Raw genomic sequence first — 14,000 nt, 5'->3', positions numbered from 1 at the left:
TTTCACAGCAGCTGCATCATCTGACTCCCTCACCAATCACCCCCTCTTTGCCTATCTTCCTACTAGGAGCTCACCTGTTGGCTTGAGTCTTGGGTACATTCTCCAGGCTCTAGCCCCGGGCTCCCCTGGTTTCTCCAACATGCTCTTGTCACTTTGCTGGTCATCAGCCACTTACTGGCCTCCTGGCTGCCTTGCCCCAACCATGTCCATTAGTCCATTTCCTAGGCTTTTGCTGGGCACAGGTTGCCTGCTTTCCTCCCCTTATCACTGCTCCTCTTGAGGGCTCACAGCCAATATCCTTGTTAGAGGACAATTCTGAGGTCCCAAGTGGCCCAAGGCCTCGGACTCTGGTGGAGTGGGCACAGGCTCAGGCTTTGGGGTTCAGACAGAGCAGACGGGGCTATGTCCCTTGTTACCTGTGTGACGCACAGGGTCCTGCCCTTCTGGTGGTTCTGCACAAGGCGTCAGGAAGCCTGAGCTTCAGAGTTTACGACAGGATGGGTCCAGGTAGGGACAATGTGAGAAGCAGTCTTACGATGAGGAAATTCATTTTACTGTTGACCCTCATAATAAAATCATTAATGCAGTTTGTATGGGAAACAAGTCTAGGAAATAGTGTTGAAATGTTTCTCGATGAAGAAGGGATTGGTGGGGAGTCCCAAGACTGCCTGAAGCTGTGGGACGACCTCTGGACAATCCCTACTGAGGAGGGTCTGCCCTCACTCATGTCACACGCTGTGTGCAGGCCCTGCCTGTGCCCCCGAGACCCTCTCCACCTGGAATGATGCAGCCACACAGCAGTGCCACCCAGACATCTGAGCTACCCTATCCAGTCCCCAAATCTCAGGCCTGTGGGTCCCTGGTTATAATTGCTCCTCCCTTTAACAGTCCTCTATGTTTACATGCTCTAACCTGGCATTGTTTTCCATGAAGTTCTCTTGATATGCCACCTGCAAACTTCTGAGGATGAGCTCAAATGAGAGTCCACAGGCCACGTTTTAATGGCACAAAACAAGGTTTGCTTTTTCCATTTTATAGTTTGTTTCTGAGTTGCTATTTAGTTTCTACTAGCAAAATTCCTCGCATGTTTCCAATAAGGAATGGAAGAAAATATAGAACAATGAATTACTAAGTATGTGAACGCAACTTTCCACACAAGTAACTAATTATTTAGAATTTTATAAAAGAGCCTCAGGACACACAAGTTACAAAATCCAGAACAGTTAGCCACTCCTTTGTTAAATCTGTAGCATTTGAGCTTTATGCTCGTTTGCCTTATGCAAATCAACATGCAAACAGACATAATTATAAGGATTTGAGCAACTCAATCATGGTTTTTGAATCATTTAAAATCTCATCTACACAAATGGCTGCTTCAAACGTCTGGGTTATCCCGAGACAGTTTTCATGTCTCACCTAACATTTGCTTTTGGGTAGCATGATTGCATTTGTCGTAAACTCTCTTTTCTTTCTGGCTCATCCACATACTAATAACTCTAGAGCTTTTACTTGGCTCGAGACAGATAAAATATCACTGCCATATTGTCAAGTCGTGAACTAAAGTTTCTAAAGGGCAGCTGCAGCGGCCCACAGTGTGATTTCGCTGTGTGACACAGAACGGGAGGTTGGCTTGGGGTTCAGCCCCCAGAGCTCCCTGTGGTCCTACAAAGGGCCAGAGACCGCAAGCTTTAAAAAGGAAGAAAAGGGTACCATGCTCATCAACGATGGCCCTAAAAAGGAACAAAATCCTGACACCTGCTACACCATGGAGGAAACTTGAGGGTATTATACTACGTGAAAGAAGCCGGGCACAGAAGGTCAATGAGTGTGTGATTCCACCTCTGTGAGGTTTCTAGAGTCATCACAGTTATAGAGACAGAAACTAGAATGGTGGTTGTCAGGGGCTGGCAGGGAGGGGGAGGGAGAGTATTATGGGCTGCATTCTGCCCCAACCCAATTCATATATTGAAGTCCTAACCCCCCATTCGCCTCCCCCAAGACCACTGAATGTGACTGTAGCTGGAGACAGGCCCTTTAAAGAGGTAATTAAGTAGGGTCATTTGGGTGGGCCCTAATCCAAGGTGACTGGTGTCCTTCCACAGGATCTAGAAACACACACAGCGGGAAGACCAGGTAGGACACAGGGAGAAGGTGGCCGTTTTTAACCCAAGGAGCGACACCTCAGGAGAGACCATGCTTGCCGACACCTTGATTTTAAATTTCGGGCCTCCACACCCGTGAGAAATAAATGTCAGTTGTTTAAGCCCCCCAGTCTGTGGTACTTTGTTTCACGGGGACGGGCTTCATTCTGGGATGATGGAAAAGTTTTGGAGATGGATGGCAGTGATGGCTACCAACAGTGTGAATGTACTTAGTGAACTGTACCCTCAAAAATGGTTAACGTCATAAATCTTACCTTATGCGTATTTTTACTACCATAAAAACTTAAAAGAAGGAAAAAAGGGAAAGTGCTGGGAACTTACTTTGCTTCTAATGCCAGGGCGATGATGCCCGCCACCATAGGGGCGGAAACTGAGGTCCCCGTGTGGCCATCGGTGCAGCGCTGACGCAGATCCGTGGTGACCTGGTGACAGGGCAGCAAGAGGTGACATCAGCTCTCAGGAGAAGTCAGAGGTTATCAAGGTGCTGCTCCCTGGCAGATGCGGCCCTGGGTCCCAGAGAGGGAGAGGGCGGGAGGTGGACATGTCTCAGCACCGAGGTTTCCGCCATGTCTGGTAGGCCCGCTAAGCTGCTCTGCTCTCATATGTAAGAAATGGACCCACTGCAGGGACCAGCTAATGACAGGATGAGGACAGGGAGACAAGGCAGAGGGCAGATGACGTGTGTGCTGAGACTCAAAGGTAAAGATAAGTAAAGTGAAATGGAGGGGCCCTCCCTGGCAGAGTCCCCATGGCGAGACCACATGCCAGAGCCCACAGAAACGACCCCGAGTTCCCACCTGACTTCAGAGCAGTTGGAAACACGTGGAGGTGGCCGGTGACCCAGAGAGCACTTCTGCCTATGGCCAGAAGGTCACAGGTGGTTCTGTACCAGGATGGCCTCCTCAGAGAGCTGACGGGTGCCACCTGCAGCAGCAGACAGCCCTGTATTGATGGCGACCTCACAGGGTCACCGTGTGGGACCAGGAAGCCAGCTCCCTGGGAAGGTGAGGCTGGCTCTGCCAGCTGAGGGGCTGACGCCAGGCTGGGTGGGTGCTGACAGGGGACCTCACTCTCGCACGGCCTGAGGGGCACCTTCCTTTGACCTGGATGGAGAAGCAGCCACCATCTGAACAGTATGTGTGGGTTCAGTTGTACGATACCTGCCGTGCAAGATGGGATTTGTTACCTAGTGTTGCCCCCATGCCTTTTGCAGATGGAATTAGGGTTGCTAACCAGCCTGAAGTCAGGGAGAGCACCCTGGAATATCCGGTGGAAAGAGGCAGAAAGCCTGGCCTAGACATAGAGCAGAAGAGGGAACGGACCCATTGCTGCTGGCCTTGGAGAGGGAGTTGGGGGGCACAAGCCAAGGAATGTGGGAGGCCTGCAGGAGCTGAGAATGGCTGTGGCTCACACCCATGAGGAAACGGGAGCTCAGTTCCATGACCACAAGGAACGCAGTTGTGCCAACACCTGGAATGAGCAGGATTCTCCCGGAGCCCCTAGGAAGGAATGCAGCCGGCCGACACCTGGGTTCCGGCTTCCAGGGGCTCAGAATACAGACCCAGCCAGCGCTGTGGCACTTCTGACCTACAGAACTGTGAGAGTAAATCTGGGCTGTTTAAGTTGCTACGTTCAGGAGAACATGTCATGACAGTAACAGGTAACTAACACACCCACCAGGTGCAAGGCTACAGCAGCTGAGAATGAATTTTCCTGGTGGTAACATTGAGGTCCCCTTTCAGACGGACCATCCTCCTTTACCCGATTCAGCTGGGCGGACAATCAGGGCCCAGCCTGTATCACACACACAGGAAGACTCAACAGGACCAGCCTCCTCCTCCATCCCGATCGAGCGATCGATCGATTGGCAGGACTGAGTTACTTTGATGTGGAGGAGGGCAGCTGAGGGCAAGGCAGAAGGAGCACGAATGCAACCTCTTGGACCCCAGGACCTTCATCTGCAAGTGGACATAATGACATGTCCTTCCCAGGGCTTCTGTGAAGGTCACAGCTGGCACCTGGCAAATACTCCACTCAGTAAACGGTGGCCAACTGAGGGTGTCTGGGCAGGAGGACGTCTGGCCCATGGCTGGCTCTCCAGCCTCAGAAGAAGGGTTACTCGGGAGTGAGCAGAGGGGCCTCCCCGTGGGGAGGAGACGGCTGAGTCAAGACGGGCAGCCCCTCCCCTGAGACAGAATGTCACGCAGGGAGCACAGCTCATGTTCAGTGAATGGACGAGCCCAGGAGGAAATGAGTGAGAGGTGCTTGCTTTAGGTGTCACTCCTTTTGTTAGGACTCACGTCCCAGCAGTGGGCAATGCCTCAGTCCAGGCCAAGCTGCTGGACACTCGCCAGACAGAGAGGAGCAGAGAGAGAGTGTGGAGGGGACAGAGCCCCAACTTCCATCAGAATGGTCTGCTGGATGCTGCCGACCACCCAGAATGGTCACTCATCCCCTTGCAGGAAAACTTGGCCCTAGTTGACCAAAAAAAAAAAAAAAAAAAGTGCCATCCACACTATCAGAGAAGAGTTCCAGAACAGCAAGTTCAAATGAGTATGTCAGCTCTTCTAGCCTTCTCACACCACACCCTGACCCACACAGTAGTGCTCAGAGGAGAGACTTTTTTCCAAAAGGAAGAGGAATGAAGGCCTGCTGCTGCAGCTGAGGCGTGGGCATGCACACACAAACATGCCCACGCAGTCTGACTGAACAGAGAAAGCTGCGGGCCCTGCACCGAGGGCTGGGAAACACTGTCCTCCCAGCACAGAGCCCCGGGGACAAAGTGTCAGAGGACACAGCCTCCGCCTCGCAGCCCTGCCGCCAGCAGGCCTCCGTCAGGATCCCGCACAGGCGTCTGTTTAACAAGACTCCAGCCAGTCCGTGTGCAACTGCGCCTGAACAGGATGCCATTCAGAACCTCGGCTGCCCGTCCCAGGGGCGCGCACTCCAGTGGGAAAGGAAAATAACAACTTAAATGACTACCTTCGCTAACCGGGCGGGCCGCTGCCAGGCTGGCGGTGGAACGATTGTGGCTGACCTTTCAGTCGGTGCAGAGAAAGGGGAGAACAGGAAGCCTGTATGCTCCCAAGGAAAAATGTAAAAATAAATTTGCAAATCATTTCTGAAGAGGTGGACAGGCAGCAGGGGAAATGAAAAGAAGCTAGTGAGCTGGAAAAGTAAGCCATGTCCGGCCAGCTCCACAGTCTCATTTTTAAAATGTCCCAAACCCAGAGTAACGAACGACTGTGCATTGGAACTCGGCATGAATTTCAACGTAACACCCACCCCTCTTACTTCTTGTAAAGGAAGGAAGCACAGAGGGAAGGGGGAAGCACAAACCCCACTCATACTAAACTCCAACAGTTACTTTATCAGAGACAAATCACACTTGTGGGCACTGAAGGGGGTGTGACACAGAAACCGCTGCTGAGGGCACAGTGTCCAGGAAAAGTCCTTTTGTGCGGAAGGCAATGCCCAAAAGAACACTTGGGTTTCTCACATCTTTCAGGGGACAACCAAGACTTTCTCTCACTCGATTTTGCACGTTGAAACTGAACGGGTCAGCTGGATCCCAAGAGATGTGACCACAGGATTTGAGAGAGCTAAAAGGAGACGCTGTGCTGACAATGCACCCCATTCTTAAAGGGTATTTTTAGATCTCCAAAGCCAGAGAGGGTTTTAATTGGCATTTTGTGCAGAAATTAGAAAGGCAGGGTCTGAGGAAGGCAGCCAAGGGACTGGGGTGTACCCTAAGGTACAACTCACTCATTGATGGGTGAGGGTGGTGCCCTGGGACCCGGGACAAACTGGCCTTGACCTGGCTCAGCTTTCGGTTCAGAGCAAAAGGAAGTCATCCCCAAAGGGCGGAAGGTGTGCACCCCAAGCTGTCCACCTTGCTGAGCACTCACGATTTTCCGCTCGTAGAATGCCCCGCTGCTGTAGGTGGTGGTCAGGGTGGATGCACACTCCTCCAGGTACCACGGCTTGTAGCCGTTCTCGGTGGTGCTGCTCACGGAGATAGTGTAGATGCTGTTTGTGTAGCCATCGCACGAGCAGTGGTCCCCCTCTCTCCCGCCGTTCCCGGATGCCCAGACGAAAATGGAGCCCAGGCCCTGCCGGCCCTGGAGGGGAAGGAGAGGGACAGCGCGTCAGCCTGAGCCTCGCAGGGGAGGTTGCCTGCGGCCTGGAGCTCCTCCTTCTGAGGTCCCTTCCCGGGGGCTAAAAAGCATGCGTTCAGACCCGACAGATGCCTTTGCATCTTCAGACATGGCTTTGTGGGCCCTGTTTGGATTTTCACAGAGCACTTCTGATGGTGGGATGGCACCGTGAACTTCAGGGGAGACCAAATGGGCAAAAAGGGTGACAGAATGCCCGTGGTTGTTCGTGCGGTCTTCTGAGAGTGGCCGTTGTCCCCACCGTGAGTAAGCATGTAGGCGGTCAGGTTGTCAAACCAGCCAACTTGTGTGCAGAGTTTCATTCTTAAGAACATATAAATGAAAACAACCCTTTGAGAGACAGTGGCAGGTCCAGGCACGTTTCTGCAGCTCTCTCTGTCTCACACCCACAGGATCAATATTTCTGACCAAACTGAGGGCTCATCCCGGCCACAAGCACCAGCCAAGATCAGCTCACCCAAGACGGGACTGGCCCCTCCGGTCAAGTGGCCGGCCCTGCTGGTGGTACTCGGCCAGCCCCCAAGAGCGCTGCCAACACTCGTCTCCACAGGAAACGGGACCCACGGGACCGGTAACTTCAGCATTCCTGCCAAGGACCCTGCTTTCCAAACACGCGGGAGGAAATTGATACTTATGCCCCAAAGTGGCCAATTTAAAGAAAACGTTCAACAAAATTCTGCAGTCCCCTTAGTGTCAAACTGAAGCCCTACTGCTGACTGGACACGTTACACTCAGCCTTAGAGTTCAAGTACACCCTGGGCAGAGTGGGCACGCCTGCTCTGCAAGCCTCAGGCCACTCCATTCTGTGGACCAAGCGACCACAGTTCCCTGTCCTGTTGTGCCTACTTGTCACAATCTGACATTTCCTCCAGTTCCAACCTGAGGCTCTCAATGGAGCCTCTGCCAGTCCATCCTGCTGCTAAAAGCTGCCTCATTCGCCCTGCTTTCCGTATGTCCAAGGTGGGGCTGTCCAAACGGCCAAGAGCTTGACAGAAAGGTTGCTCATATGTAGCAAAAAGATCAGCCTCCTGGAAAGAAGGCACAAAGCTCTACAAAAATGAGTGTCTTTGGGCATAGAATTACCCATAGGGAACGATTAATCACATGCTTGTACAAAGCACTACAATGCAAACGAGAAGGCATTTAACCCATCACAGCCTATCTTTAGTCTGCGACAACCATCTCTAAGACCTGTCACCCCGATCTCCCCACCCCACTCTAAATTTTTTGTAAAAGGTTGTCATTTTGCAAAGTGGGACGTGCGATCTGATGGCCCCAGCAGCACAGAGAAGGCCTCACACAGCACCCCTCATTCGTGAGTGTCCACACAGACCACTGGGGGTGCTGTTACACTGGAGACGAACTCGCAGGTCCAGGAGGGACGAGATTCTGCATTTCTAACGAGCTCCCAGGTGATGCGGGCTGGTGCCTCTGGACCCATTTTGAATATCAAGAGCCTAAAATGCCACAGGCCTGTGTCTCTCCACCTCACTCCGAGACCAATCCATTCTCACAGGTGTCCAGGCAGCAAAAGCCTCTTCACTCTGAAAAGAGTTTCCTGCCAGGAGAACCTGGGAATCAGGCAGAGGCAACACTAAGATCGGAGGTGTAATGAGATATTTCCGCTGTCTCTGAGGATTGCGTCTTCACTTTCCAGGTCATATGGAAGCCACAGGATGGAAGGGGACATTTCAACCCCAGCCGTGCACTTGCATCTCTGTTCAGAAAAACCATAACTTCGATCCGATTAGAACCCATTTCAGCGTCTTGCCTGGGAAGCAGAGTTTACCCATGGTTTCAGAAGCACCGTTACTGAGGCTTAGCAAACGCCGGGCCTCTGCATGAGGCAGCATTTTCAGCTACCGTGATCTGACTCGCCCCTTCTGGAGGATACGTGAGTAGTAAGGCTTCGTAAGGACCAACATCGAACACATCTTTCTGCTAAATTATGGCTTCTGAAATCTCTCCCAAACCACATCGCCTACCTAAGATGAAGTCAGATCTTACGAAGAAAGACTATGAGTGACAAAGGGGACATGGAGGTGGAAAAACAGATGGGGGATGTGGTTCGGTTTGAGACCGTCAAGTTTCCAGGAGGATTTTCCGTGACAACTTCAGACAGCTGCGATGTAAGTCTCCTTAAATGACATAATTGACTTTAGGATGACTAAAAAGAAAAAAGAAATGAAATGACCTCAGTCATTCAAAAACCTGTGACAACAATGATGGGAACCACATGGTCCCCTCTGCATCGTGTCCACTCCTCTCACAGCTTGAAGGAGCTAAGGCCGCCCAGATATCTAGGTGCAAAAAGCCCCTTTCTGAGCCTCCAACTTTCCAAAGTCCTGTCTGGACTGTGTCTGTACAAACCTAAGGGAAGCTGAGAATGCCAACAATCCTTTGAAAGAATCCTTACATCTACTGGAAATAGGGGGCCCCAAACTGAGATCTCAAATCTTTAGACAGCGTCTCATAGAAAGGACAGAAGCTCACGTCAACACCACCCAAAGCAGTATCTTCTATGCAGAAAATGCAACCTCTAACTTACAGCTCAAATTACACTTAATTTTTAAGGAGGTTTCACTAGTCACCAAGACTGATATAGAAGTGACACAGAGGGTGGCGCATGCTGGGGATGGGGACGATGAGATGTTTTTATTCGGCAGCCAGTGGGCAGCGGCTGACCTGGTCATGCCTGAACCTTCCAGGATGCCCGGGCCAGCAGCTGGCACGGCTCAGGCGCTCAGCAACCCGACTGCAGCAGCCTTCGCATTTCCTTAGAGTCGTGGGGACAAAGGAAGCTGTCTGGTGTCCCCATCACGAGCACGAGGTCGAATTCTATGGAAGGGTTGTGTGTCTGAACTGTCCTTCTCTTTTTCTTTTCTTGTCTAACTGAGTGTCTAGGTGAGCAAGGAGCTCTGGGGGACACAAGAACAGATGCTCTGCTTTTTGTCACTAGCTTCTCAGACATTCAAGCCCCAAGGGGTTGGGGAGAGAGGCAGCGTAGGGGGAAGCCTCTGCCTTGTACCTGGGGAGCAACAGCACATCCACAAGGGGGGTGCAGGCAGGTGAACCTGGCCAGGTGAGGCCTCAGACAGGGAAGAGTGAGGAAATGGGGGAACACCCAGGCGTTCCATAGTGGGGGTGTGTGGCCAGGTTGGGGGCATTCTAAGACATAAGTATGCAACCCCCATAAAAATAAATTAATAGAAAATAACCAAAGTCAATACATCCAGAAAAGCAATCAAATCGTATTGTTTAGAAAAAAATAAAACCATAAACAGGGTTAAAAAAGATTGCTCTTCTGTGGGGCAGGGCTAGGGGATGGGCAGGGGGAGATAAAGAAAGGCGACTTTCAATGTAACCCTCCCGTACTATCTGATTCATTCATTAACTATTCATCAAATACATCTTCATCAGGGCAATGGGTTACAATAAGAACTGCTAAGAGAAGTTTGAAAGTCTATAAATAATAAAGTGGGCCCCCCCCCCCAGCCCCACTGTCCTGTCTGTCACAGAAGTCAGAGGTACAGACACTCCCCAGGGGTGCCTGGGTTTCCTGCTCAAACCCTCGCAGCATCACAGGGCCACACCTTATGCTTTGGCCAGGGCTTTTGGGTCACTCAGGGCCACCTGGATGCTGACCAGAGCTGTGTGCTCCAAGAAGCTGTCCTCGCCCAGAAATCTGCTTTGCCACCCTGCTTGTTACAGCTGGGTCATCTCCAGTACCCCCTGCCCCCACCCCCAGTCTTTCTGACTCACAAGGACCCAGAATGGGTGATCACAGAGGGACAGGGGACGGGCTTCCAGGGAGGAGTCTGCCAGCCTCTTCTGTGTCCCCTCCTCCAGTCGAGGAGAATCAGCCCTGGGATGTTTAGTCCGGGGGAGGTTCCATCCAAGAAATTCTAAGTGTGTTGGTCTGTGTGCTGGCAGGGAGGGCAACACCACTGAGACTTCCTGCTTCGGGGGGCGCAGAAAGCTGCAGGGCGGGGTCCTTTCGTGAGCAGCTGGGCAGAGGCCAGGACACCTCTTCCACTGCACGGTCCAAATACCAGGCCAGGTGGTCGGGTTGAGACCCGTGCCACCCACCTGCACACACCCGTCAGCCGGGGGTCAGGCTCCAAGGCACAGAGGCCCGGGGCTGGCAGGTGACCCGCTTGCTCTCGCTGCACCAGCTACTCCATAAGGAGGTGAAATACTTCTGCTCTGAGACGGCCACTCCCCTGAGACCCCAAATGGCTTCTCTGTCACTCTGGCCTGGCACAGTAGGGACTTCCCAGTCCCATTTCGGGGCTCTGGCTTTTGTCACTCTGATTTTTAATTGTTAATCTTTTTCTACTCCCCCGCCCAGTCCCCCCACCCCCACCCATAAGCTCCCCCGCAGCCCTGGGTCACTCCACCTTTTTAATGCCATACTCGAAGGCCTGCTTCGCCAGTCGGCCGGGCCCGTCCACCGTCTTCCCGTCGTCGTCGGGTCCCCAGCTCGCGCTGTATATGTCAATGTAGTTGGGTCTGATGCCCAGGGACTTGGCCTCCACCACGTCGGTCACATCGCCGTCCAGCATACGGATGCCTGCAAGGACAGGAGGAGGTGCCACCTGGGTACCTGTCCGCAGGGACTGTCACCCCGGGCACAGGGACGGGACGGAGAGCCCCACACAGCTTGGGAGTCTGTCCCACACCACGTTGGACACCTCTCTCCCCACTCGATGCTGGTCAATGTGAAAAAATTAAAACGACACCCTTGGCCACGGGGTAGTGTCCCCAAGGCACGATGGCAACAAAGCGAACAAAGGTACAGTCCCCTCAGTACCACGATGTCACGTTGTATTTGAAAATGGACAGTTCTATGCTAGCATTTGCCTGGCTGTTAATAGTTGATCTTTATTTCTCATGAAAAAGAATGATTCCACCTGATTTATAATTAGGAGACAGAAGGTCACACCCTAGCCAGTTGAGGAGGGGCTGCCATCCCTTGTGTTCAGGTCCATGCTTCCTGGAGGGGCTTTTGGAGATGGGGAGTACAGCTTCCCAGGAGCACCCCAAAAGGAGATGGGGTGAGTGGGCTCCCACAGGCCTCTCCCAGCACCTGCCTCCCTGGCCAGGGGTCTCTCTCATTCTTGGCACCGTGTCCAGAGCCGGCCTCTGCATCCAGCAGATGTGGCCCCCGACCCCAAGGCCTCACCCAGAGAGGGGGGCTCAGTGAGGCTGGCACGTGACTGGGGCATGAAGGCCACCACACGTCCTGCTTTGACAGTAGTAGATATGTACAGCTGGACCTCTCTGAAGCTCGGGGAACGTCTGCCTGCCCAGCCCCCAGAGCAGTACTCGAGGTGGCCACTCAGCACCCACAGCCCCCCCACTCAGAAGCCCCTCCAGCATTGGGCCCAGCCCCAGGTGTGTGGTGGCCATGCCTTTCAACAAAATGAATTCTAAATCTTAGAGCTATTTAAGACGGAACAGAAAACGGGACTTTTCTGATTGTAAGACTAATATATGCTCTTTGCAGAAAGTTTGGGAAACAGAGAAATAACTAGTGATAATATCTGGGTTATTTTCTTCTAGCATTTTCCTTTGCCCACAGCATATAATTTCTCTCCAAGTTCCCTGTACCACTAACAATTCTTCCAAGACATGACTGTTAATGGTTGCTGCTCCCCGTCCCATGTACCCCCAGCCCAGGCAGCACTCTTTCTGGGGTTCCCCTTACCAAGTGGAGGGCCCCCCCATATCTCCTTGACTGGACTGGATCTACTCATTCTATAACCCAGAATGTACATCGTCGGCATATAGTGGGTACTCAAAAAACAGAAACTCTGGATATAACTGATTTTAAAAAACAAAATGGTGACTTTTCCCCGAGGTTAAAAGCCATGGTCCAGGCCCGAATGGGAAGAACCACACACGGGAAATTCTGTGAGGGGACACTTCCCCAGGTGCTCAGGGCTCATGGTTTTATGTAAATTACATCCTCCCGGCCCATCTACTTAAGACTCTAGTTGTGGGGATATTATGCTGTCATGTCCCGTCTCGCTCCTGCTGGCTCCGAGGGACACTGGGTGAGAGCTCTGCTCCATGGGCCTCTCACTGAGGGCAGGTGACGAGGCATCCACGTCCCCTTGCCATGTGGCACCATGTTGGTGTCTGAACAATGGCGGCTTCCCTGGCCTTCCTGCAACCAGGCAGGTGAGGGCTTGTCGTAGCCAGCTTGGGCTGCCATCGCAAAATGCCACTGGCCGGGGGCTTAAACAACAGACATGTACTTCTGACAGTTCTCAAGGCTGGAAGTCCAAGTTCAAGTTCAAGTTCAAGTTTTCCCCGTGAGCGCCTGCTTCATGGCTTACAGCCACCTTCTAAACTAAAAAGGTGATTCGTGTACAGTGCCTGGCACTCAGTAAGCCCTCAGCGCACGTGTTAGCAGCTAGCTTGAGCCCCACGGAGCCTGTTTCCCATTTGTAAATATGGGGGTAATGGCACCTACTTCCAGGGTTTGCTCATAACCAATGACTTTTTACCCTTTTTGTAAAAACACGCACTATTTGATACGAATGAAGGATGGTACGTCACCTGCGTGTTAGAGAGCCTATAACACAACGGGCGCCTGTGACCCCTCCACCCAGTACAAACACGAACGTGACCCACAGGGGCCACTCCCCAGCCCCACCCCTCACAGATAAAACTGCTCAGATGTTTGGATTGTTCTTTCCATTGACTTTGGAAACTGGCATTTTTAGTACAGTTGTATGTGTGCTTAGTTTCGCCTGTACTGGGAATTCATCCTTGTTGGTTACACACGTTATAAGTATCTTCTTCCCGGTGATGCTTTGTCGTCTTACGCTGTTTAGAGTTTTTTGATAAACAGAGTTGCTTAATTTCAACAGTGTAAGAACTAATTTCCCCCTAAAGATCAGGGAATTACAGTGCGGGCCAAATCTGTTCTGGCTTATTGACATCGATTGTGGGGTTCCTTTTTTTGTTTTCCGGGGGGTCAGAGCCACCTCTGTCACATCAGCTCATTGTACTGCCTCCTTTCTGATTTCTGGGTGGACGAGAGAGACTGGGTGGCCTGACTGCTCTTTCCCCAGTCACTGGTCTGGGTGCCCAGGTCTTCTATCCCCTGGCTGTGTCAGAGACACTGGGCTCAGGTGCTGTCTCAGTCACGAGAGGGGTCCTAGCCAGTGTGGGACGTTAGTGTTGTGGGGTGGCCCCTGACAAGATAAAGAGCAGCTTGCAGTGAGGGAAAGGGCAGCGGAGAGAATCCCGGGGTGGAGGCTTGGCTCTGTTTGACCTTGGGCCAGGGTCTCAAATTCTAGGAGCTCTTGCTCTCCACAGTATTTACCGGGTGGGGTAGTTGAGAAGATTAAATATATGGTGGTCCTGGGCCCCGGTGCTGTGTGAGAAATGCCAGCTGCGTGCTTGATGCCCTGACTTTCAGCAATGAGCTTTTCTAGGTTGAGAGATGCTGCCAGCCCCGTAGGCAGCCACAATCAGCTCTGAGGTTCTAATGGGAAAATCTAAGCCACGAGTCTGGGACTTCTCCAGGCAAGTTATAGGTGTTAGAATGCCTATTTTTGGACAAGAAAGAGATGCCAGGAGACATCCAAAAATATGCAGAAATAAATATATGAACAGAATGATTTCCTGACACCTCTCACGGTGCTTT

At 52.1% G+C, this 14,000-nt stretch overlaps 1 protein-coding gene across 2 annotated transcripts in view; it reads right to left on the bottom strand.

Moving 5' to 3' along the window:
• The window catches only part of PCSK6 (proprotein convertase subtilisin/kexin type 6), a 127,305-nt gene that overhangs the window by 47,833 nt on the left and 65,472 nt on the right, over positions 1-14,000 (bottom strand). For both annotated transcript variants that reach the window (XM_074318149.2, XM_074318150.2), the window contains exons 7-9: positions 10,738-10,910; positions 6,071-6,283; positions 2,484-2,584 (exon numbers count right to left, since the gene is read on the bottom strand). In XM_074318149.2, coding sequence (XP_074174250.2) covers positions 2,484-2,584; positions 6,071-6,283; positions 10,738-10,910 — 487 coding nt within the window. The remainder of the gene's footprint in view (positions 1-2,483; positions 2,585-6,070; positions 6,284-10,737; positions 10,911-14,000) is intronic.

The sequence above is a fragment of the Rhinolophus sinicus genome, chromosome 13 (genome assembly GCF_057876585.1).
Source record: "Rhinolophus sinicus isolate RSI-liver-muscle chromosome 13, RSI-T2T, whole genome shotgun sequence".
NCBI classification, from domain to species: domain Eukaryota; kingdom Metazoa; phylum Chordata; class Mammalia; order Chiroptera; family Rhinolophidae; genus Rhinolophus; species Rhinolophus sinicus.
This window is presented reverse-complemented; position numbering and strand designations above follow the sequence as displayed.